General features: G+C 63.8%; 2 protein-coding genes across 2 annotated transcripts; one reads left to right on the forward strand and one right to left on the reverse strand.

Annotated features, from left to right (window-relative positions):
- Positions 1-467: 467 nt before the first annotated feature.
- LOC142087569 (phosphatidylinositol 3,4,5-trisphosphate 5-phosphatase 2-like) lies at positions 468-11,252 on the reverse strand. The gene is made up of 27 exons (XM_075161906.1): positions 10,940-11,252; positions 10,331-10,783; positions 9,042-9,105; positions 8,077-8,215; positions 7,841-7,991; positions 7,578-7,718; positions 7,339-7,426; positions 6,857-6,943; positions 6,475-6,582; positions 6,276-6,390; positions 5,977-6,083; positions 5,656-5,758; positions 5,029-5,225; positions 4,577-4,694; positions 4,370-4,466; positions 4,054-4,192; positions 3,841-3,940; positions 3,411-3,499; positions 3,085-3,166; positions 2,893-2,982; positions 2,675-2,791; positions 2,494-2,582; positions 2,204-2,291; positions 1,820-1,975; positions 1,577-1,658; positions 979-1,498; positions 468-692 (listed from the first exon to the last, which is right to left on the reverse strand). The coding sequence occupies exons 2-27, from the start codon at positions 10,465-10,467 to the stop codon at positions 468-470; spliced, it is 3,429 nt and encodes a 1,142-aa protein (XP_075018007.1). The 5' UTR covers positions 10,468-10,783; positions 10,940-11,252.
- A 5,265-nt stretch (positions 11,253-16,517) lies between these two features.
- Positions 16,518-23,398, forward strand: ARR3 (arrestin 3). The gene is made up of 17 exons (XM_075161907.1): positions 16,518-16,534; positions 16,996-17,026; positions 17,381-17,441; positions 17,816-17,860; positions 18,266-18,465; positions 18,576-18,635; positions 18,885-18,952; positions 19,266-19,401; positions 19,503-19,587; positions 19,713-19,785; positions 20,321-20,458; positions 20,965-21,048; positions 21,340-21,363; positions 21,443-21,495; positions 21,869-21,878; positions 22,875-22,877; positions 23,250-23,398. The coding sequence occupies exons 1-17, from the start codon at positions 16,518-16,520 to the stop codon at positions 23,347-23,349; spliced, it is 1,188 nt and encodes a 395-aa protein (XP_075018008.1). The 3' UTR covers positions 23,350-23,398.
- The last annotated feature ends 170 nt before the right edge of the window (positions 23,399-23,568 follow it).

Here is a 23,568-nt window from a genome sequence, read left to right on the forward strand (position 1 = left end):
CCGCAGGAGCTTCCTGAGACTTTCCAACTGAGAAACACCAGTCACTTGCTGGTGAGGCCAGACAAGTTGGGAGGGTGGCCAACAGGTCCAGCCCTGGGTGCCTGCCTGCCCGGTCCTCCTCAGCAGCTCTCCGCCAACCCCGGGAACTCCACGGAGGAGAGCACACGTGGGTGCAGGGGTGGGGATAGGTGCTCGAGGTGCTGGGTCTGGGGTCAGGTCTCCGTGGCAGGCTCACCGCGGTGCCCTCGCCGAGCTTGCCGTGGACAAGCTAGGGATGGGTCGGGCTGAGCAGCCCGGCCTCCAGCGGGTCCCGCTCCGTGACGTCTCTGCGCGTGGGGCGAGGGGGAGCAAGTGCTGGGGGAGCCACCGAGAGGGAGCGGGGAGCCCGCATGGCCCCGGGGCATCCATGGAGATCTGGGGACTTGATATCCTCGTGCCCCTGCCCTGCTGCATCCCCACCCCGAGGCTCACCTCTCCTCCCCTCCAGGGCGCGGGGCCCTGCCAGGGACCCTGGGGCCACAGGAGCTGGCCTGCACGGTGCCCCCCTTTCCGAGCTCCAGGGCCTGGGGGTATCTGAAGATCTCCAGGTGGTCCCAGACGTGCTCCTGCAGCCCTTCCATGTCCTGCTGCAAGCCGAAGTGGCCCAGGCATCCGCCGACGCTGTGGGACCGCTCGCTCCTGTCGCAGGGCCACTGGGGAAAGAAGAACAAGGACACACGCCAGCAGCGTCACACCAGGACCATGAAGTCCCCACCTTCACATCCTCGCCCCGTGCGAATGGGGCACATTGCTGCTCCTCCACCTTCCACCGCATCCCACTGCCTGCACCGTGGTGGCTCCACCAGGCAGAGCAGTGCCATGGGGAGGGGACCCCACATCTGCTGGTGGCCCCATGGCCAAAAGCAGGCCCCCTCCCCTCCCTGAGCTCCCCAAGCCCCCCAGCTGAGCTCCAGAGCCCCGTGGGAACCACAGCAGTACCTCTCCAGGGCGGCCGTGCTGGTGAGTATCCGGCGTGCACCTCGGCACCTCCCGGCAGGGCCGCGGGGGTGGCTCCAGGGCGCTGTGGGTCTGGTGCAGAAGGGTCTTCTGTCTGCACCCTCCGTGCTCGGGGGACGCCCAGTCCAGCTGGCTCAGGCAGGTGGCCATGTGCAGCGCCGTCAGCGAGCAGTCGCCCAGCCCCGCTGTGTCCCTCGCCAGGACGGCCGATTTAGGTCTCTTCTGCCGGCCCACGCCGGGGGGGCTGAGTGGGCGCCCACGGGATGGGCCCCCTGGCACACAGCGGGGCCGGCCGCCCCACCGCTCCTCCTCTGAGGGCGAAGGGACCTGTGCCCCGAGGGGGCTCCGGTGCCGCTGGCCCCAGTCCAGGCTCTCTGCCTGCTTGTCATGGGCTTCGCCGGCGCCGGGGGCCAGCACCCACGCGTTGGGGACCCCTTCGAAGATGAAGTAGGCTGGGTTGGTGTAGCCAGCGGCCGGCTCCGGGAGGCTGCGGGGCCGGCTCCTGCAAAGCACAGCGGGAGAGGGCTCAGCATCACCCCGCGGCCGGGGCTCGCGACGGGGCAGAGCCCGGCTGGGGTACCTGAGGCGCTGCAGGGGTGGCTTGGGGCACGTCGGGGCGTCTGCCGCCGGCTCGGCATCCTCCTCCTCGAAGCTGATCCACTCTGCAAAGGCACCGAAGTCAAGCCTCTCCCCACCGGGCACTGCATGGCCCCTGCCCACGGCCGGGGTCCAGCGCGGGCACAAGCGGCTCTTGGCCATGCTGTGCCTGAGCGTGGTCCTGAGCCCAGGGCGATGGGAGGGGGCTGGTGCACAGCCCCGTTACCGTAGAGCCTCTCGCGGGTGCTGCGCCTGTCCTTGGGGACCCGGACCTTCATCCAGCCACGCATGGAGCCCGTCTCCTCACCGCGGTGGAAGAGGAAGGTCTCGAACTGCTGGGCCATGCTGCCGATCATCGACCTCATGGCGATGCAGCACTCGCCTGCGGGCACAGCGCACGCTGTGTTAGCCTGCCCGGGCAGCTCGGGGGGCAGGCGAGCCCCCCGTATGCAGCAGCACCGCAGAGCAGGGTGGGTGCCAGGGTCCCTTTTGCCAAGCTCCAGCTGCAAAACCTTACACCCAGCAGGCTGTTACCTGAGCCGTGCGGGGTCTATGCTTGGCACCCTCCCGTGCCACCACGGTGGCCCCCACGCCACCGTCCCACACGCACCGTAGGACTCGCAGCTCTCCACACCCTTGATGCTGAGGAGCAGGTGCTGGTCCCCCAGGTACTCCAGGTCCGGCAGGATGGGGTTCAGCTGCACGCGCAGAGAGGAGTGCTCAGGGGGGCTGCCGCAGGGTAGGGTGGCACAGGGGTGGGTCTGTCCTGGGGGGGACAGTGAGAGCCCCCGCCACCCCTTGGGGCTCAGGGTATGGAGCCAGCAGGAGGGATGGGCAAGAGGAGGGAGGAGGATGCTCGAGGGCTGGGGGGGCCAGCGCCTGCCCCCCCCCAGCGCGTACCACGGGCAGATGCTTTGCGGACCAGCCCAACTTGAGGAAGCCGGGGATGTCGCAGCTCTGGGAGGTGTTCTCCCCGCTCCGCTGGGCCTCTGCCAGGGGAGAGTGGGGGGCACAGCTCCAGCCGGGGCCGGGCTCCCCCCGCAGCACGCCCCGGCACGCCGTCCCCACGGGGCCACCTCACCCTCCAGGCAGTAGGAGTGAAACTCGATGTAGCACTTGCTGCGGCTGGCGGTTTTCACAATGACCTCGATGCTCTCCCACTCGATGCAGGCCAGGGGCTCGGGGCCGGGCCCGGGAGCTGCGGGCAGGCACCGGCGGGTCGGCGTGCGCCAGCCGAGCACCCATGGCCAGGGCTCGCCCCAAACCGGGCGCGGGGGGTGACAGACCCCAACCCCTTACCCTTCTTGGGCACAAACTGCGACGTCACTCCCACCTCGAAGGTGGCGAAGACGGGCGAGTGGTCGCTGGTCACGATGTCGTCGGTGCAGCCTGGATGGTGGGAGGGGGCAGCTGGGTGACGGTCCCCAAGCCCCGGGGTCCCAGGCAGCGCTGGCCACCCCAGGCTCTCCCCAGCCCCGGGGTCTCACTCACCGTAGGAGTTACAGACCACGTGGGTCTCCGGGTGCGACTTCCACAGGATGCGGTCGCACCATGAGGGGACATTGATCCTCATCTGAAAGTGGGGAAAGCAGCCGGCTTCAGTGCCGCCTCGGGTCTGGCTCCCCCCAGCCCAGGAAAGCAACCCAGCACCCCAAAAAATGAGCTCCCTCCCACCCAGACCCCCTTTGGGGAGGAAACGGGCTGGCGGAGGTGTGGGGGCTGAGCATGACCACGCAGCCCCCGCTGGCACCGTCCGAGCCTGCCGTCCCTGTCCCCCGGCGATGTCCTGCAGCTCGGCGGAGGCTCGGGGAACTCACCCCCGTGGGCTTGAACTTCTGCCACATGTAGCTGTCCCGGGAGCCCCGCTCGTACCGGTACGTGGGCGGGAAGGAGATGTCACCCTCGCCTGGGAACCAAGACACAGAGGTGGCACAGGGCCAGCGTCCCTGCCTGTCCCCACAGCTGCAACCCGCCGGGGAGAGTCCCCAGGGGGCTGACACCGACGGCTGGCAACCCTGGCCACCTCTGACTGTCCCCGTGCTTGCAGAGGTCCCCCAGAGCCCAGGGACCTGCCCCGGCGGGCTTGCACGGTGCACATTGATGTCCGCCAGGCTTTCGGCACCTCGCATGAGGCTGTGCCGGGACAGGGCACTGCCGAGTGCCGGAGGTGGCACAGGGAGAGGTCTGCGGGGACCCTGGGTGCCGCTATCTTCATGGGGGGAGCAGTGCCCTTGCCCCCGCACTCACTGAATCGCAGGAACACCTTGTTCTTCTCCCGCTCCAGGTTAAGCTGGTCAACAGCCAGAAGGGCTTCAAACTCCTTCTTGGTTATGTGGGCAAGGATGTCCTGCGCCAGGGGAGGAAGGCGTGGTGAGCCCCGGCTCCTCTCACCCCTGCGGCTGCACCGGCGCTGCCGCCAGCGTGCCACTGTCCCCAGCCCCGGTGCCTGCGGGGTCCCACCTGCACGTCCATGTCCAGGCGGTAGTTGAGATCCCCGAACCAGAAGAGGTGGGTGAAGCGCAGGGTGAGGTCGAAGGCGCCGAGCCGCTTGTCGCCCAGGACCAGGGAACGCAGGATGTCACTGTAGTTCTGGTTACGCCTGCGGGGGGACAGCAGCACTGTGTGAGCCACCCTGGGGACACCTCATCCTCATCCTGTCCATGCCAGGTGGGGACAGGAGGGGGACAGGGACAGACCCACAGCTGCCCTGGGGCTCCTCCAGCCCCCCGAGATACCCGCCTGCCCTGGGGCAGCCCCACCCCTCTGAGCTCCTCACCTGTGGGTCTTCTCGCTGCCAGAGGCCAGGTGGCAGTTGACGAAGCCGAAGGAGGTCCCATTGAAGAGGAAGGAGACGCCCACAGCTCCCTTGTTTCCTGCAGGGATGTGCCAGGCACTGAGCTCTGGGGGCACCCGGAGGTCCTGGCATGGCCTCAGGCTGCCCCCTCGCTCTGGGGCATCCCCCCCACCCCATGCCCATCCCTACCCAGCGTGTTGGCGATCCCGGTTTTCACGCTGGAGGTGTGGACGTGGCTGATGCGCCGCTCGTGCTCGGGCTTCACCAGCACCACGATCTTGATGCTCCAGAGGCATTGCAGGGCGACCTGGGGGGGGGGGCAGGGGGTGAGCCTGACTGCTCCCCCCACATCGCCCCACGGCCGAGCACGGTGGGGATGGAGAAGCAGCAAGGTGAGCCAACCCATCCCTGAAAGCTGGCTCCTGGGGAGGGCACTCCCTGCACGGGGTCTACTGGGCATAGGAGGTTCCCTGGGCTGCATTTGGGGTGGGAGAGGACCCTGGGTTTGGGGGTGAGAGCCCTGGGGCGATTGCTGCTGGCAACCAGCTCCTTGAGACTGCCAGGAGATGGCTTTAGCCTGCCCAGCACTGGGTGTCCCCCCAGTCATAGCTGGAGGGGTCCAGGCTGCGCCCCGACATTACCACGCGGTAGTCGATGGCCATGAGGGTCTTCAGAGATGCGCGGAGGAACTCGACCCACTCGCGATCACCCAGAGAGTTCTCCTGGGTGCCGATAACGTAGATGTCGTGGGGGATGCAGGCGGTGGTCTCGTCCTGCGTGCGCCCCAAGCCCCTCGAGGTCAGCCAGGAGGCGAGGGAGCGGGGCGGCGGCGTGCTGCCTGCGGGCAGGGGACAGCGGGTCACCGAGCGGGGGGACAACATGCCAGGTTCCTCGGGCTCCTCTCCAACCCCAGACCCTACACATCTCCAGGAGCCGCCGGGGACGGGAAGCATTGTGCCAGCCCGTGGTTCACCCATGCGCATCCCCGACTGATGCTGGGATTTACTGCTACCACCCGAGACCCTCCCAGTACCCCAGCTCCTCCATTCCCCTGACAGCCACCGGGCAAGTGGATCACGATGGGACAGACAAACCCAAAAGCAACCAGGTCAGGGTCTTCTCCAGCCTCCTCCTCCCACCGAGGACCAGCTCGGACCTCAGGTTTCCTGGGGCAGCTCCCCGCAGCCCTCACCTCCCAAAACCCACCCGGGCTCATGATCAGCCACGACAGCCTCCCAGGACAATGCGACCTTATCCTGGCCCCTTACCCATGTTCCATGTCCCGACATACACCGAGATGAGGTCAGGCTCGTCCAGGTTGGAGTGCTGGATCTTCATCAGCTGCAGCAGCTGGCAAAAGGCCTCTCGTTTCTGCAGGACAATACGGGTAACTTAGGGTCCTAAAGGGGAGCCAGGAGCCACAGCACCCCAGGAGGTGCCAGTGGTGGGATCAGGGGGACATCACCCCCAGGCATAGGAACCAGCTTGCAGGGGTGGTCTCAACCCTGAGACCACTCATTTGCTGCATCGCTACATAACGGCCCTGTATTCCCCCAGGACTCCCGGTGAGCGCAGCCGGTGCTGCTTACCCGTGCGCTGGGGAAGATGAAGTCTCTGCTCAGGCTCCTCTGTGGCTCCCGGTCGTACACCAGCCTCACCTTGCTCTGCACACTCTGGTATTTGATCAGCTGCAGGACTGAATGGCGGGTGTGAGGGGGGCAATGGTGGCCCCCCGCCTCCTGCCATGGGGGCAGCAGGCAGCGTGGGATGGGGGCTCGGGGCGCGACCGGGTCTGCAGCCCATCACCCTGGCATCAGGCCTGTGCCAGGGAATCCCACGGCTGCGCAGTGCCCCATCGGCAGCTGGTGGGAGGTCAGCAGCCCCTTACTTTTGTCCTGCGGGATGGTCTCCTCCGGGGACCCGCTGCCCCTCTTGGTGATGGCCACCGTACCCGACTCCACGTCCACCGTCAGGGCTGCCCGCTGCGACTTGCCCACCTTCACCTGCAGACGGGGACGTGGTTCCTGGGTCGGCCCCACAGCACCCGAGCAGCGACGCCAGGGCCCTGCCGCGCCCCCCGCCCTCACCTCGAAGCTCTGCACGGCCAGGGGCTTGGCGGCCGGCGGGGGGGCTGCCGCCACGCTGGGCAGCGCCAGGTTGTGCCTCGACACCGTCTCCTGCAGCGACTTCAGCACCTGCCAGAGAGACGGGCACCGGTCTGGGGGCACTGGGCTAACTGGGAGCCCTGGGCACCCTGTGCCAGCCCGTCCTGCCCTGAGGGGCACCCCAGGGCTGTGCCACCCCTGGCAGCTTGCTTTGCTGGAGGGTTTAATTTAAGTGAGGGGTTTGCTGGAGCAAAGCGAGGTTCCCCAGCCCGGGGCACCGGCAGAGCTGCCATTAACAGTGGCCGTGCCCCCCCCTGCACCCAGCCGGGCTTCCCCAGCCTGGCATCGCCGGGGGGGCAGGCACCTTCTTCTCCAGCGAAGAGAGGAGATGGTTGACAGTAGATATCTTGTTGAGGAGCAGCTCAAGGTCTGGATCGCTGGTCAGGAAACCCTGAGGGGAAGGACGGACATTTTTGGAGCAGCGTAGTGGCACTGGACCAGTAGATTCCTCCCCGCTGGTCTGGGCTGCACCCCGAGATGTGGGGGTCCCTGGGGTCTGGCAGGGGAAGCAGCTTCCCCCCCCCACCACATCCTGGAGCGGGTACAGAAATGAGTCGCTGCTTGTCCCCAGGCCACCGGGAGCCAGGTCCCCTCTGCCGGCTGCGGGGACCCCGGCACACGCAGCACCCGAGGACCACCGGCAGCACCACGGGGCGTGCAGCACCTTTGGCTACCGACAGGCACCGAAACCGCCCCGACCGCCTCCCCTGCAGACCAGCTGCACCCACGCCACGCATGACAAGGCACCCCCGGGTGGCTGGGGCTGCAGTGGCCCGGGGAGCTCACCTGCTCCCTGGCCGGGCTGCGAGGGGACACGGGGGGGTCGAACACCCTGGCCAGTGTCTCCAGACCCGCCAGCGTGAAGTCGATCTCACTGCAGAGGAGAGGAGAGGAGCAGGTGAGAACCGGCAAGGGCATCTCCCGAGCCTCGGTGGCGATGCTCGGACATCATGAAGGGGACGGGGACGAGGCGGGTGGCCCCGGAGGATGTCCCCCCCCAGCCCTGCCGCTCCCAGGCCACTCGCCTGTGCAGCGCCCGGCAGGCGGTGACGAGTGCGGTGCTGAGATGACGCAGCTGCGGGTGCCCGTGGCGCAGCGCTTCGAGGTCCAGCTGCAGGTGATGGTTCAGGTACTCAGCCATGAAGCCCATGAAGTCGCTGGCCGGGCTGCAAGAGCGAGTGGGCATCTTTGGAAAGATCCCCTCCTGAGGGTGCCACCACCGCGAGGGAGGGGTGGCCGTGCCCACCCCATCGCCTCCGTCAGCCTGGGATGGGCAGGGGTGCGTTACCTGCTGTGGACCTGCTCCTGCAGCCTCTGGTGCAGCTGCTGCGAGATGTGGGTCCGGCCGGCGATGGGAACGCCGAGCCATGCGCCTGCCCCGGCTCCCCCGGCTGGGACGGCGCTCGCCACGTGGCCACCACCTCGGCCATCCTCCCCATCTGCGGGCAGAGGACAGCCAGCTCAGCGGGACCCCCTCCCCGCTCACAGCCCAGCGTGGCCCCCGCTGCCCCCTCCCCGGCTCACCCGAGTCCTCGTCGGCTCCCTGCCTCGCCCGGTGCACGGGGAAGAGCAGGGGCGTCACCAGCCCGTTGTTGGGCTGCTGGTAGGCGCCGATCAGGTCGGGGAGGGTGCGGAAGCACTTGGCCTGGATGCCCCGGATGGTCTGGGGAGGCAGAGAGGGGGCAAGCACCGTCACGTCCCCCCATCCGCCAGCTCCACATGCCGGGGCAGCCCCCCGCCGGGCTGCAGACCAGCCTGCCATGTCGAGCGGGTCTGTACCCCAAAATGTGCCCATGGCAAGCTGGATGCCGGCCCCATGGGGAGCTCACCCTGGCCCCTGGCAGGGCAGCAGAGCAAGGAGAGGAGTGCGGAGACATCTGCCTCGGGCAGCAGACGGGGATGCTCCCTAGGGACCCTCGGGATGCTCTTTTTAGGGTGTCAGAAGGGGTGACTGCAGAGAGCCGGGTACCGGGAGAAACCATGAAGTGAGACCAAAGAGGGGAAGCGATGCCAAGCCGGCGCCAGGACAGACATCGCGGGGACAGACATCGCAGGGGTCGAGGCCATCTGGCCAGGCTGGGGCAGGGGACAGTGGCAGGAAGGGGACAAGCGTTTTGCTGTGCCGCCCTGGGCAGGCTGGCGGCAGCCGTGGGGCTGGCGGGGAGGAAGCCTCCCCAGGCAGCCCCATGCCGAAGGGGTGGCTGCAAAGCGCTCGCATCCTGCCGTGCCGGGCGCTGCAGGCAGCTTGTGCAAAAAGCAAACCGCACCGCTCGCTCGCAGCACCGGCGTGCCGGGGAGGGCAGGCAGACACCACCTCCCCGGGTGCTGCGCAGGGGCCGGCGGGGGAGGCGAGCACCCTGGCCCCTTCGCACCTGCATCCTGCCCGTGCCTCAGCGCGCAGCTGGTGGCCCCCCCGCACGGTGCCCGGAGGTGTTAGGGGAGTGCACCCCCACAGCACCCAGCCTCTGGACACCCACCGCTGCACCCACCTGGACAGAGAGCAGCCCCTCGTCATCAGGGAGGATGCGGTAGGTGTGGACATGCTGCTGGAACCTGGGAGAGAGCAGACGAGGGTCCCCCATCGTGCCCCCCACGACACCGTGGGCACGTGGCAGCGCTGGGGGGTGCCCGGCACCCAGCCCTGATGCAAACGCCCCATCCTCTCTGCAGAGAGAGGAACTGAGTTCTCATTTCTGGAAATAAAAGCATCACCCTCAGCTCTGGGTCTGCACCCCTTTGCAGGGGAGGATGCTCAGCGTCCAAATAGCACCCTGCCTGCAGCGGGCACAGCCACGGCACGCCGGGGGCTCAGCCGTGTCTCTGCCAGCATTCGCTGGGGCACCTACAGCCCGCAGGCTCCGCATGGCAGTGAGGGTTTTCGGCAGCCGGAGCCCGGCTGTGCTCCCCGTGGCTGCGATAGCACAGTCATACTCGCTCTGAGGCCACTGCACATCCCTGCCCCTGCCACCATCCTGTCTGGCATCGGCCTGACCTTCGACTCAGTGCCGGGGTGCTGGCAGAGCCGGGGCAGCTGAACCCCCAGCGTGCTCCGCACCCCCCGCACCCCTCGACACCATGTGTTTGCAATTTGTCCCGCGCGCCGGGCCAGGCCGGCCGTAGGAAAGGGGGTGGCATCCTGCCAAACCCGCCGAGGCGCCGCCCCGCGCGCTCCCCGCTGCAGACGTGTCGCTCGGCTGCAGGAAGGGTGCAGGCAGCAGGAAGGGTGCAGGCAGCCCCAGCAACAATGCTCTCAGGGGCTGTAAACCCGGTCCCAGGTGTGAAGATGGCGGGTGGCCCCGTGGGCAGCAGGGGATGCAGCCCCGAAATCCCGGCATCTGAAATGTTAACAGCGGGTGTCGCGGTCCGGATGCGGCCGCGTTGGGGCTTGGAGGGAGAGGGGATGTTTGTTTTTGCAGAGGGAGGGCGATGCGAGTCAGCCGCTCCCGCGCACGGGGCCAGGATGGCGGGCAGCCCAAAATGGCTTGGCGTGCCCTGGATCTCGGGTTCTCCCTTCGGCAACCCCGGTGCTGGGCAGGGCTGCCGGCCCAGGCTTCTGCCTGCTCCCAAGGACGCGGGGTTCTCCCTGCTCTGACCTGGGGATCACTCGAAAACCCTTGAGGCAGAGAGCTGGCACCCCGCCGGCGTCCCTGCAGAAGGCTTTTCCATGAGGTTTTGGCGGTGCCAGCAGTGGCGCGCCCGGAGCGGGGAGAGGGACAGAGGGACCCCAGCAAGGGACAAGAGGGAGAAGCCGCGAGCAGAAGCCAGGCCGGTGACTCACAGGAGGCAGAGGGCGTACGCCCCCGAGACCGACTCGCTGTCCCGCACCAGGAAGCAGCCGTCCCGCCCGGCCTTGGCCAGCAGCTCCTCCGCCACCACCCGGCTGATGTCCCGGTGGTACCAGCTTGCTGCTGCCATCCTCTGAAGTGGTGGGACACCGGCTGCGCTGTGTCCCCGGCCCAGCCCCGCATCGGGGCTCAGCAGCGGATGCTGGCTATTAGCTGGCCCACTGAGTCGGTTGGGGAAGGCGAAGGTGGGGGTGGTGTGGGGGGACCAGCCCCCCGGTACCCGAGCGAGCCGGTGGCTGGAGGTGCCAGCGGTGATGTGCAGCCACCGAGGTGATCCTCATGGGGACGAGGTGCCCCGCGGCCAGGCAGCGTGGCAGGAGCAGGACCGGGGGGGTGGCTGGGGGAGGCCGGGGGTCTGGACGCTCCTCATCGCGGGGGGCTCCAGCCTGCGGGGTGCACGAGGGCAGAGAGATCAGCGAACAGATGTTTCCCGCCGGGGGATCACCCCGTGCTGCCACCCCAGTCCCGGGGCCACCATCCTGCCCCAGTGCACAGCAAGGTGTCCCGGACCGGGGGACCCAGACCTCACCCGACACACTCACCGTCCCTCGCAGACACGGTGCGGGGCTCCTGCGGCCTTGCGGGGTGCTGGGGACAGCGAGCCAAGCTTTCGGGGTGCAGCCAAGCAGGAGCGGAGCGGCGATGCTGCGCCCGCGAGGCGTGCCCTCCCGCGAGGCGTGCTGGCAGCCCTGCCTGGCACACGCTGCCCCTCGGGGCAGCAGCGCTGGGTCAGGCAGCACCCACTCCGGTGCCCGTGGACCCTGGCCCCACCAGCCGGGCCCACCCGCTCGGCCCCCCGTGCCGCTCGCTCGGCACCGCGGCGGCCGCCGCGCTCTTCCTCCTTCTCCGCGCTCTGCTCCCCCCGTCGCCAGGACCAGCCTCCTCGCTCCTCCTCCCGCTCCAGCCCCGCTCTGGGGGGAAGCCTGCGGCCACGCAGGGCTGAGCACGGCAGGGTGCAGGCAGGAGCAGTCCTGGAGCAGGGGCTCTGCCCCCACCCCGCTCCCTGCTGCTCATCTTCCCTGGGGGCGAGGGGCGATGGCGGGGGAGAGCCCCGTCCCTCGGGCAGGACCCCGGGAGAGGGGACTGCCAGTGGTGTGGGACAGCAGCAAGCCCTGAAATGTGTTTGGGGCAGTGGGCAGGCGGGCAGCTTGCGGGCAGCGACCGAGCTGCCTGCTCCCGGGGAGCTTGCTGCCCATGCCGGGGCTTTGCCGTTTGCTGCCGGCCACACGGAGACAGAGATGCTGCAGGCATTGGGCGACCGAGCGAGCTGGGCGCCCATAATCGCATTCATGTCACGCCATCTGTGGGTGCTCTGCCTCCGGGCGGAAGGGAAGTGGGGTTCAGGGGCTCCCGGGAGGGGGTCAGGAAGGCGGGAGGCTTTTCCTGGCTGCAAACAGCACCAGGGTTCCGGCAGCTCCCAGGCGCAGGCCCAGAGGTTTTGCTCCTCGTGGCAAGCAGCGAGCGGGCCGTGCACGTGCCGGTGGCCGCCTGGGCAAGCAGCTGGCTAGAGCTGCGTTAGGATGATTAGCAGCAATTAATTACAGATGAGCAGCAGCTACCGTCTGCTGCCAGGGTGCCCGGGAGCACCAGGGTTGCGCTGGGGGGAGACAGGACAACAGGTTCCTGCCAGAGGAGGATGAGGGTGGGGATGGAGTGCCGTGCCGAGCCATGCTCCTGGCTGTCTGCCACACTTGGCATCACGAGCTGACCCCTGAGCCATGAGCCCAACGCAAAGGAACCGTCCCCCACCACCGCCTGCCCCAGCCCCCCAGCGCAGACGTGCCAAAAGCCCCTGCCGAGGCTTCCTCCTGGGCTCCCGCCCTCGAGAGGAACCTGTGGCCGGGGCCACCGGGAAGTTGGGCAGTCCGCTTGATTTTGGGCTGGCAGCTCCGGGCCGCAGGGCAGCAGTGTCATCTCTCACCAGCGCCCGCCATGGGGACATGCAGTGATGGCGGGTCTGTCCAGGGACAGCAGCTGGAGACCCCCATCCTGCTGGAGACCCCCATCCTGGTGGAGACCCCCGTCTTGCCAGAGACCCGCTCCCGCCGGCGCTGCTCCCTCCCATTACTTAACAGTGCGGCAATAATTCCCCGCAGCCGCGAAGGCGCCTGGCTTCGGATTAATGCCGTCCACGCTGCTAATCCGGATCAGGGGAAGAAGACCTGGAGCTCTGAGGGGCTTTGAGAAATCAGCGGCACCGGCTGCGGGTGTTTACGTAAGGGGGCTGCGGTGCGCAGTGCCAGAGGCTGAGCCGGGACGTTGCCACACGCACCGGCGCCGGCACCCGGGGAGCTCTGCCAGCCCCTGGGGACAGTTGTATTTTGGAAGGCAATGGGGGTTCATCAGTGCCAGCTTGCTGGGTGGCTCCGGCTCCCCCGGGCTCCCTTCCTGCGGCCGAGGGCACCGAAGCACCCGGAGGAAGCAGGACACTGCAGGGCACTGTCCATCGGGAGCCAGGGATGAAGCCAGGCCCCCACACGCTCCGCCAGCGCCACGTCGGCCGGCGTCCTACCCCACTAGAAGGGGCCGATTGAGCTGTGCTTCACGCAGCACGTGGACCTGGAGGGACGGGTGGGACGAGGCAGATGAGAGGAGCCTTTGACCATTTATTAAACAGGAAAAAGGAAGAAGCCCTGTCTCATTTCCCTATTATTTTTAACACAGCGCTGCATCCCCCAGCTTCCTTCCCGGCGCTTGGTTCAGAGCATGGCGTGAGCGCGGGAAGGGATGTGGTCTGTCTGTCTCACCACCGTTTTGGGGAGGGGAAATATCTGCCCCCCTACCTGGGTAAGGTCTCCCTAGCTGAATCCACCCAGTTGGGATTAAACATAGCTGAAGCCACCCATAATGAAATCTGCTCTGCATCCTCAGCATGCTCTGCAGACCCTATGGCCATGGCCCTTGTGAACCACACCAGTCTCAGAGGCCTTATTAAGAGCCTAACGAAGAGCCGCAAACCGAGAGCTTGGGATTAGGTGCCCTGGGCATGGCGCTGGAGCCGGCCGCTCCACCATCCCCCCCCGGTTGGGGCTGCCTCCTCCTCCTCCTCTTCTATCCACCAGCGGGAAGATCACAGTTCACGTGTCCCCCTGACCTTGGCTGAAATAGCGCCCGCTAATCTGCAAACTAAGCAGCTCTCCTGTGTGCAATTAAAGAGATCACAAGTCCCGGCCCCCGGCAACGTGTGCTGACAGCTAAAGCCCTGGGCAGCGGGGCTGGTGGGGCTGGCAGGGCTGGCGTGCCATGGTGGCTCCCAGTGGCTCCTGGTGGCTCCCAGTGGCTCCTGGTGGTCCACGGGGCCGGGGGCACAGGTGGGCTGCATTCGGGAGGGGTTGGTACCCAGGTGCTGAAGGTCATTGAGCTGATCCAGGGTGCTGGGAGGAGGCTGCTGGCAGCTCTGGGATGGAGGCACAGCGACCAGCAGAGACATCCCAACCTCGGTGCTCAGCTCCGGGGGCTGAGCCAGAACCAAGTGCGTGCTCAAAGCAAAGGGTCTGGCCGAGCAAGCAAGGGCTTGAGGGATGCTGGAGGTGAGGAAGATGAGTGGGGCCTTGCTGGAGCAGTTTGCAGGCTGCCCTGCGTTGTCCTTGGGGTCTGTGCCTTGTCCCTAGGCCCAACCCGGGGGCAGCATCCACGTGAGGATCCTGCAGGGATCCTGCGGGAGGGGGATCCTGCGCGCCAGCCGTGGCCGAGGCAGGATGGTAGCGGGGAGCGCTTCTCTCCCGGCCAGCCGAAAGGCAAATCCACTCTGCGCTTTTAACAGTTTTCTATTTGCAGCAGCAAACCTTGAATTAATGATGTGCTAATCGGGTCAGGCAAGGCCAGCCCGCGGCATTATGAAAAGACACAGGGCTGAGCAGATTGCCCAGCGGTGCTGGGGGACAGTGGCAGGTCTGTGTCCCACCATCGAGGGGTGGCCAGCCCTTCCCCGCTGTTTTGGGGGGGTGAAGCCTGGCATGGGAGCAGCCGCTGCAGCCCCAAGCCTCGTGTGTGCCTTCGCCCCATGACCTTGTACATCAGCATCCCCATGGCAAGGGTGTCCCATGTGCCCTGGACCACAGGAGTCACCTCTAGGTGACCAGCCAGAAGGGCACGTTGGCCATGCAAAAAGCCACCTGCACCTCCTATCCATCTGTCAGCCATTCAGCAAAGTACGTAAGGGAAGGATAAAACCGGGCAGGTCCCTCCCTCCCCTCTGCCATCTCCATCCACCCTCGTGCCCAGAGCTGGCCCAGCTCCACTTGCCATGGGAGCAGTCGCGGAGAGCCCTTGTGGGAATCCGTGCCCCTGCCCATCAGGAGCAGAGCTTCCGCCTCAATTACCGTCACCTTGCTCCTAAGCCTGCTTTGCCGATCTCCGTAAGCTGCTTTCTCAGGGCTCCAGCAGCATCCATATTTATAGCCCACTCCTACTCATGAAGCATCTCCCCAGTTAATAAACTAATAGGATTCTTCCCAAAAGTACCTCTCCCACAGCGCGCGCACACCCCGCCCCCCCCCCCCCCGCATCTCCAGCCAAAGCCAAGCGGGTGAGATCAGATGCCAGGGGAGGGACCGCCGGGGGGGTATAAGAAGCTGCAGGGCTGGGAGCAGCCCGTAGTGACCGGGTGGCAGCGGGACGTGCTGGGAGAGGAAGAGGAGAGCGTCTGTCTGTCCGTCCACCCGCCAGGTGAGTGTTGCCTGCTCTGCTGCCTGGGCCCTGCCAGCGCTTTGGGGCACAGATTCTGTGGCTTTGTAGAACACTTGGGGGCAGGGACATTGGTGCCGGACTGTGGCTGGAAGGAGGGTGGTTTGGGGCTGAAAGAGGAAAAATGTGGCCAGAAGGATTTCAGCGTGGCCGAGCCAGAGTGCATGGGTGGAGGGGTCGGGTAGCAGCGTGGGAGAGCTCAGCCAAGCCAGGAGGGGTCTGAGTGCCCTCTCTGGAGATTGGGAGATGCAGAGGAGGAGTTCAGCTCTTCTCTCTTCCACCTTTCATCGCCTCATCCCCAATTCCCGGGCTCTGGAGAGGGCCGAGCCCATGGCACTGCTCTGCGCCCGCTCCCTTCGCACCTTCTCTTGCTGCTGCCCAAGCTGCCCGAGCTTCACATCCCGCAGCACCTGAGGGCATCAAAGATCCTGTGTTTGGGACTAATCCCTTGTTTTCCTGTGGGGAAGAGGATCATCTCCTCCCCCCCGTATCAATTTCTTCTTTCTCTCCAGCATCCCTGCGGTTGCATAAAGAGGTAACTCTGCCCCTGGGGCTTAAAATCCTGCCTGGGCTTAAGCTCTGCTAATGTCAGAGCTGCCTAACTTTAAGAAGCTGAGCTCATCCCACCTAATCTCCCAGTGAATCAGCTGGTGATCAGTGCGATATTTACGGTTTAATTCTGGACGCCAGGTTTGAGCAAGCAAAACGCAGGCAGCAGTCGGGCAGGGCTCCCGGCGTGAAGGCAGGGCTGCCAGCGCTGCCCTCCCAGAGCCGGCCCTGGCGCTGCCGGCCAGGGATGGGGACGGAGGGACCGTGGGTCGGGGCTGTGCACCCCGAGACCCCCCTGCCCGTGGGGTGGTTAAGCTGCCTTCGACCTTTGCGCCTGTGGTTTCTTCACTCTCCCGTGAGTGATGGGACAAAATGAGCCCGTTCCTGCCGTTAAGCCATAACAGCCAATTTCCTGCAGACCAGAAATATTCATAAAATTGAAACTCCGTAAGCCATTTTGTTCATTTTCTTGCCTTTCCCAGCCTTGAACTCGCTCCCTTGGGAGTCACCCCTGTGCTTTCTATTTTCGGAAGCCTACCCTGCCTGGGGCATCGCTCTCCCTTTTTCTCTTCCACCTCCTCTTCACTGCCTTTTCAGCCGAGGGCGAGGGGCTTGCTCGGCTCGGCTGCCCCGCCGGGTCTCCAGCCACCAGCACGTGCCTTGTGCACCGCCCCGAAGCTGGGCAGCCCCAGCTGAACCCCGACCACCCGAGCTCTGCAAAGGCGAAAGGCCCAGCAGCACCGCGGCCCTGCAGTTCATTGGGACAGAATGGTTCTTTCCCGCGGGCTGGCGACGGCCGGCGGCTGCCCCTTCCCCACCACCTCGCTCAGCACTTCCCCTCCATCTCTCCCCGCAGATCCCCGCCTGCACGGCCGCTGACTTAAAATGGCAGAAGGATCGAAGTAAGTGTCTTTTTTTTCTTTTTTTGTTTTTTTTTTTTTTTTTAATTGGGATGGAGCAGGGTGCTGCAGGGCAGGAGCAGAAGGAGAAAGCGAGCTCCCCGGCTCCCCCCACCCTCTGCCCCCGCGGGCAGGTACATGAGCTCGCTGAAGCAAGACGGAGCAAGCCGTCGCGGGGCCAGCAAAGCACCTTCTCTTTTCTTCTGCGTGTTGGTGCTTTCTCACTTGCCCGCAAGGCACAGCCAGCTAATGCACCCGCTCCTCAGCTGAGCTCAGGAGCGTGACATCCCCCGGGGCAGCCAGACGGGGTGGGTTTGGCTCTGAATTGCAGGACACCGAATTCCCCAAGGCCAGGACATCCCGTGCACGCTCTGGCGTAGCTCTTGGAGATGCACCATGCTTGCAGGGAAGCCCTCTCCCTGCATTGGGCATTCCCAACCTGTCTGTTTGTGTTTCCTCTGCAGGGTGTTCAAGAAGACCAGCCCCAACAGCAAGGTGAGTCCGTGCGCCCCGTCCCCGGGGGGTGCAGGCTGTGCCAGTGTGGAGGGGCTGCGGGGCTCCTCCGGGCTGGCTCTGCCCGTGGGACTGGACGCAGGCTGGGTTTCCCTTCCCTTTGAAATCGGATTGATTCCTGCTATACCTGCCACAATGCCACCGCAGGGCTTGCTTTTCAAACTAGAAATTTAAAAAAAAAAACCTATATGAATCCTTAAATGCAATGCCTGGTCCAACGCACCAATGGCAGGGTTAACGAGCCCCCCAACACTACCCGGGGTGTGAAAATTTCAGCCGGTTCCATGGCAAACACTAACCTGTTTCCTTCTTCCTTTCACCCTGTGCTGCCTCCAGCTATCCATCTACCTGGGGAAGAGAGACTTTGTGGACCACGTAGAGTCGGTGGACTCCGTAGGTGAGTGGGGCCGTGCCCGCCATGGAGGGGGAAGCACGGGCAGCGAGCAGCCGGGGAGACCGGTCCCTGTGCCCATGGCTGCTTCTTTGCTTCCTACTGGAGCAGGAGGAGCAAGGGCAGCTCCAGAGCAGCAAACGTCCTATTTTCCTGCAAATACCCTTACAGAAAAATGGTGGGGAAAGGGACAAAATCCCTTTGCAAAACAACCTGTCCATGCTGCGGGTGGAGGCATCGCCATCCCCCTCACCAGCAGCTCCCCTCGGTCACCTTCCCAGCTGATAAGCATATTATTTGATTTTAAAAAGTACTGTATTTTTGCAAGGATCTTCCCGGGCAGCTGAGCTCACTGGCCCTTCTTCTTTGCTTGTTTGCAGATGGCGTCTGCCTGATCGACCCGGAGTACCTAAAGGACAGAAAAGGTATTAAGACACAAAACCCCACATTATAAGAGGAAGGGATGGAAACTGGTGCAAAGCTCAAGCAACCTGGGACTGTAGTCAGGTTAAAACTGCAACGGGTTGTCTACAGCTCGTCATACATCAGGGTCATGGTGGCTGATCCCGAGAGGAAAGCTGCTTCTTTCTTCTTGCCTCCTCCACCTGGGGCACCGGCTCTGAAGCTACCTGTGCCTTGCAGAAACACGTGATGAATCTTGTTAACTCGGTGTTTGAGGTCTGGGTCCTGATAACAGGGTTATATTTCTCCTAGAGAGTTATTAAAGTAGTTTTTCTTTCTTTCCTCTTTTCTCAACCACTTTCCCCCATGCCTCCCGTTACCTCACCCTTCCCCTAACCCCGCTCCTCTCCGTTTCCATCCGGCTTCAGTGTACGTGACGCTGACTTGCGCGTTTCGCTACGGCCGAGATGACCTCGACGTTATCGGCTTGACCTTCAGGAAGGACCTCTATGTCCTGACCACCCAGATCTTCCCGCCGGTGCCGGACCAGGCACCCAAAACCCTCACTCCTTTGCAGGAGAGGCTGATGAAGAAGCTCGGGGAGAACGCCTACCCCTTCACCTTCGAGGTAGGGGCTGCTCAGCCCTTCCTGACCACACACCTCCATGGTGTGCACCAGGGCTCATCTCCGGGCACGTTCTTTATTTACTTTTTTCTCTCTTTCCCTGTTCTGCCCAGATTGCCACCAACCTGCCCTGCTCGGTCACCCTCCAGCCGGGACCAGACGATGTGGGAAAGGTGAGCTGCTATCCCTGACCCCTGTCCCCTGGACCCGTTCCCCCTGGCAGGGGGTTAAGTTGTGGGGTGCCAAAAATCAGAGCTGCTTCTTTCATGGGGGCGTGGCCCACGGGGTGAGGGCTGGGGAGGAAGGATGGCTGGAGTCAGGACCAGGATCTCCAGGGATGCAGTAGAGGAAGGAGGGGAATGAACCTAAACCTCAGGCAGCTCTGAGCCCTTCCTGCTTAGTGACCGTACGTGTCCCCCCAGGCCTGCGGCGTGGACTTCGAGGTCAAAGGATTTTGTGCTGAAAATCTGGAGGAGAAAATTCACAAGAGGTATTTGCAGGGGATCCCTTTCCTGCGCCATGGCCCTAAAACCAAACCACCGGATCGTTTTGGGGTGGCCAGCTTCGGGATTGGCCGAGGACCTGCTGTCAGCCTGTGCCACATGTGGATGGGCTACTTTGCCCGAAGGAGGGGCAGTGGTCCCCATATCAGTGCCCACCATGTCCTAAGAGCAGGCTGCAGCTTGCATCCTTTGGCTAGAGACACTGTGATGTCCCTGAAGACAGCCGACGTGTCCCCCGTGAAGGCCGTGTCAACACATCCCTGCCGGGGGGACTGGGGGTGACCGCTTCTCGCCCCGCAGGAACTCGGTGCGCCTCGTCATCCGCAAGATCCAGTTTGCTCCCCTGAAGACGGGGCCACCTCCGAAGACAGAGACCACCCGGCAGTTCATGATGTCCGACAAGCCCCTGCACCTCGAAGCCTCCCTGGATAAGGAGGTCAGTACGGGGACTGTCCCCCGGCTCGTGCCACCACATGTGTCCCCAGGGATGGGGAGCAGGATGCCCAGTCGCGTTAACTGAGCCTCTTCCCACTGCAGATCTACTACCACGGAGAACCCATCAACGTGACTGTCAACATCAACAACACTACCAACAAGATTGTGAAAAAAATTAAGATCTCAGGTGAGAGGGGGCAGGGGGGGCATGTCCCAGCGCCCACCGCATCCCAGCCTCCCTGTTGGATATGGGGACTGCACGCCCGTCCCTCTGCCGCATCACCAACGCTGCGCCCTCTTGTCTCTCCCCAGTTGATCAGATCACAGACGTGGTCCTCTATTCGCTGGATAAATACACAAAGTCTGTGTGCACCGAGGAGATAAAGTAAGTAAAAAGAGGCTGGGGGTGGCATGGCGTCACGGCCAGAGGGAGGAAGAGAAAGGAGGAGGAGGAGGAGAAGGGGAGAGTGATGGGGAGAGGGGATAGGGAAGACGGTTTTACACCAGGCAGCAAAAATATCAGGGTTAGAAGAGCAGATGCAGAGGAAGCAGAGGAGAGGGAAGGCTGTGGACACCGTGCCCCCCAGCGCAAGCCGGTGTTGGCTGGGGAGGTCCCTGGGGGAAGGTGCGCAGCTGCCCCCCCGCTGCTTCCTCTCCTCACTTTGCATCTCTGAGGCCAGCCACAGCCTCTGCGCCCCTGAGAACGAGGAGGGCTGCAGCAAAGGCGGGGGGTAGAAAAAAGAAGTGGTTGTATAAGGGAACGAAAGGAGGAAACAGGCTCAGGCAGCTGCATGGGGAGGGCAGGGCGGGGGTGTCTGGCTCTGCCCAGGTGCCTGGTGCAATGCTGAGCATCTCCGGCGGGTGCTGAGCACCCACCAGGCTGGTGCTGGCTCTGAGCTCTCCTCTCCCACCCCTTCCAGCGAGAACGTGGCGGCCAACTCCACCTTCTCCAAAACGTACTCTGTTACTCCCACGCTCTCAGCCAACCGTGAGAAGCGAGGCCTCGCTCTTGATGGCAAGCTCAAGCACGAGGACACCAACCTGGCCTCCACCACCATGTAAGAGCCAGGTGGGCTCCCCCGCTGCCCACCACAGCTGGACTCATGCCTTCCCCCCTCTCCAACAGCTTCCCGCTGCTCAGGATGCTCTGGGCTCCCACCAAGGGTCCCCCACACCTCTTGTGCCTGAGCCCACCCCATCCAGCTGGAAAATGTAGGGATGTTGTAACATGGCCACAGACCATCTCTCCATCTCGTAGATGTAGCCTCCCAGTCCCAACCATCGTCCAAAGCCCCTGTATCCCTTCGCAGAGCTGCATCGGGTCTCATCTCAGGAGTAAATCCCAGCTCAGGCAGCTCAAGTGGCTTCCAGAAACAGCTCTGTGGCTTCAGCCAAGTGACCTGCCCTCCCCTCTCTTTTATTGCCACGTTGTGTTGTCCCCTCCTCCTACACCCCAGTGCACCCCACATGAAATGGGGCACAGAGGCAGCCCCGGGAGCTGCTGTGGGGGGAGCGGATGGGGTCTGCGAGCCCACCTCACTGCTCCGCTCTGCCTTTCTCCTAGCCTGAGACCCGGCATGGACAAGGAGGTGCTGGGCATCCTGGTGTCCTACAAAGTGAAGGTCAACCTGGTGGTGTCCCGAGGAGGGTGAGGCTCTGCAGGCGCGGGGGGCAGGGACCATCCCCTTGGGCTATGCTGTGGGATCTTGTACCACCAGACAGGTGACGAAGGGACTCATGCGGTGGGTCCCCTAGTCCCTGCCCCGCTCCCCCGGGCTGAGGTGCAGCCGGATGCTGGGCTGCTCTCTGACTCCCACTCCTCCATCCCCATCACCGCTGCCTTTCACCCCTATTATAAATCATCTTCTACCTTATTATAAAGCTAAGTCTAACACCTCTGCCTTGGCTGATCTCTGTCCCTTCTCTCCCGCTGCCGCAGCATCCTGGGGGATCTCACTTCCAGGTAAGGAGGGAGCTGCCTGCGGGGCCAAGCACGGCGCGGTGCTGGGCGGGTTTATTGAAAGAAGTGCTTTTCCTTCCAGCGACGTTGGTGTCGAGCTGCCTGTCATCCTGATGCACCCGAAGCCTGCGGACGGTAAGTAGCGCCTGGGATGCGGCTGAAACGCAGGGGAGGAAGAGGCAGTTCCCGTTCAGAGGGGAACTGGTAAAAGCAACACTGATGCAGCCGCCTCTGTGCAAAGGGCCCTGCTCTGCCCCAGCACCCGTGGCTGTGCGACGGGCAGAGCTGCTCTGGCTGCGCGGCAGCCACCCTCTGTCTGGGACCAGCCGTGGGAGCAGCTCTCCTCCCCGCGGCACCCCGGCTGCCACCCGTCTCAACGTCTGTCTTTTCAGAAAAACACCTGAACATTAAGAAGAGATGTTAGTTGAAATGTCCTTTCTCTATTAACCTGCATGTGTGTCTCTCTCAATCCTTGCCTTCCTGTGCTTTGCTTATCAATGGACTACAGATAAGCCAAGGTAAAAAGATGTTTCCTTATACCCCAAGGCAGTATTTCCTCTAACACATAAACCATACAGATCCATCGCAGATGGATGTGACAGATCCATCGCAGATGATGTGATGCCCCATTCCAGTTTGAGAATCCTTGGATTAAATCATCCAGGACGCAAAGTCCTGAGCCCCTGTGTCACGGCAGACAGCATGACACCCTCCATGGTGGCACAGGCAGCAGGAGCATTGTCACAGGCTGGGAGGATTCAAATGCTGGGCTCAGCGCATGTTCTGCAAATTTCTAGGGCTTATTTTACAACTACCCTTGCTGCAAACACAACAGCCTCTCCTGCTGCAAGCCCGGATCTTGCCTTGTCCCTCAGAAGCAGCCGGCAGTACTGCGTCTCCCTGTCACAAGTGCCAGCGCTGGACATAACGTCCCCTACGGCCTCAGTCCCCATCCACCCCGCGCTGAGGTCCCTTGGCTGCTGGAAGCGGTGCTGGTCACAGCCCCGTGCCCCCGCACGCTCCCCAATGCCAGAGCCCTCTTCTCCTCCCACCACATGAGCTTACTCCAGCTGAAGCCACAGCTGGGGTTGCTTCCCTCCGGGAAGCTGCAGCGTGCCAAACCCATTCCTGGCAGCTGTGCCTGGCAGCCACGGCCGCCAACCAGCCCCGCAGCCGGCCCTGGCTTGCAAAGCCCCAAAAAACTGTTTTTGTGTCTGGTTACACCCTGCAAGGGGACACGAGCACTGGGATTTGGAGCCTGGAAACTCGGGCTGCAACTGCAAGGCTTTCACACCAAAGCCTATCAGTTTCCCAGCTCAGCGAGGATATTTAAACTTCCAGAGGAGGAAATCTCTTGGCCTGTCCCCACCATCGCTCCCTGTAGATTTTGCCAAGTCGTTTCACATTCACAAGCTTTTGGAATCGGTTTTGCTGACACTTTTTTTCCGTTTTCTTCCCCCACTTTTCATTTTGTGGCTCTTACTTGATGTCATCTGCTGCTTGCCTTTCGCAAGGAGGTAACTAATCTCTTTGTCTCCACTTTAATTTCTTTTCCTTCCCTTTTTTCCCTTGACAATGCAAAATATTGCCTTAAAAAATGCCAAAAGTTGCAGGCGAGAGCCCAGCTCCTCCGGTCACGCACGCTCACAGTCAACCCGTCCTGGATTTGTGTGCTCGGGTCAGGCTGTGGCTCGCAGTGACCCAACTGTTCCCTGCGGTGTGTGGGGTGACAGGGCCAGGGCAAGCACCGCATTGTCCCACAGTAGGAGCAGGGTTTGGGTGTCAGCAGGGATTTCGCCCTCTTTGCTGCGGTGCAGCCCGGGCAGCCGGACTGCAGGCTCCCCACGGTCGCCTTCCGCGGATTCACCACGCTCTGCTCTCCCTTCCAGCGAGGAGGACATCGTCATCGAGGAATTCGCTCGCCAAAAACTCAAGGGGGAGAAAGACGATGAAGATGAGAAGGAGGAGGCTGACAAAGAGGAAAGCTAACCTGCTGCCTGCTTGCACGGAGAGCCACCGGTCCCACGCGCCCCGTTTTGGGACGTAGATGCCCGTAGCGCGTTCCCCCGCTGTACCGCACGCGGTGCAGACACCTCAGCCCTCTACGCGCGGTGCGATGTATTCCCCTAGGTACGCCCTCCTCCCCCGGGCTCCTTGCACTGGCTCCAAGCCCTGGTTGCGGTGGCGGGAGCCAGCCGGTACCGCCAC

The sequence above is a fragment of the Calonectris borealis genome, chromosome 13 (genome assembly GCF_964195595.1).
Source record: "Calonectris borealis chromosome 13, bCalBor7.hap1.2, whole genome shotgun sequence".
NCBI classification, from domain to species: domain Eukaryota; kingdom Metazoa; phylum Chordata; class Aves; order Procellariiformes; family Procellariidae; genus Calonectris; species Calonectris borealis.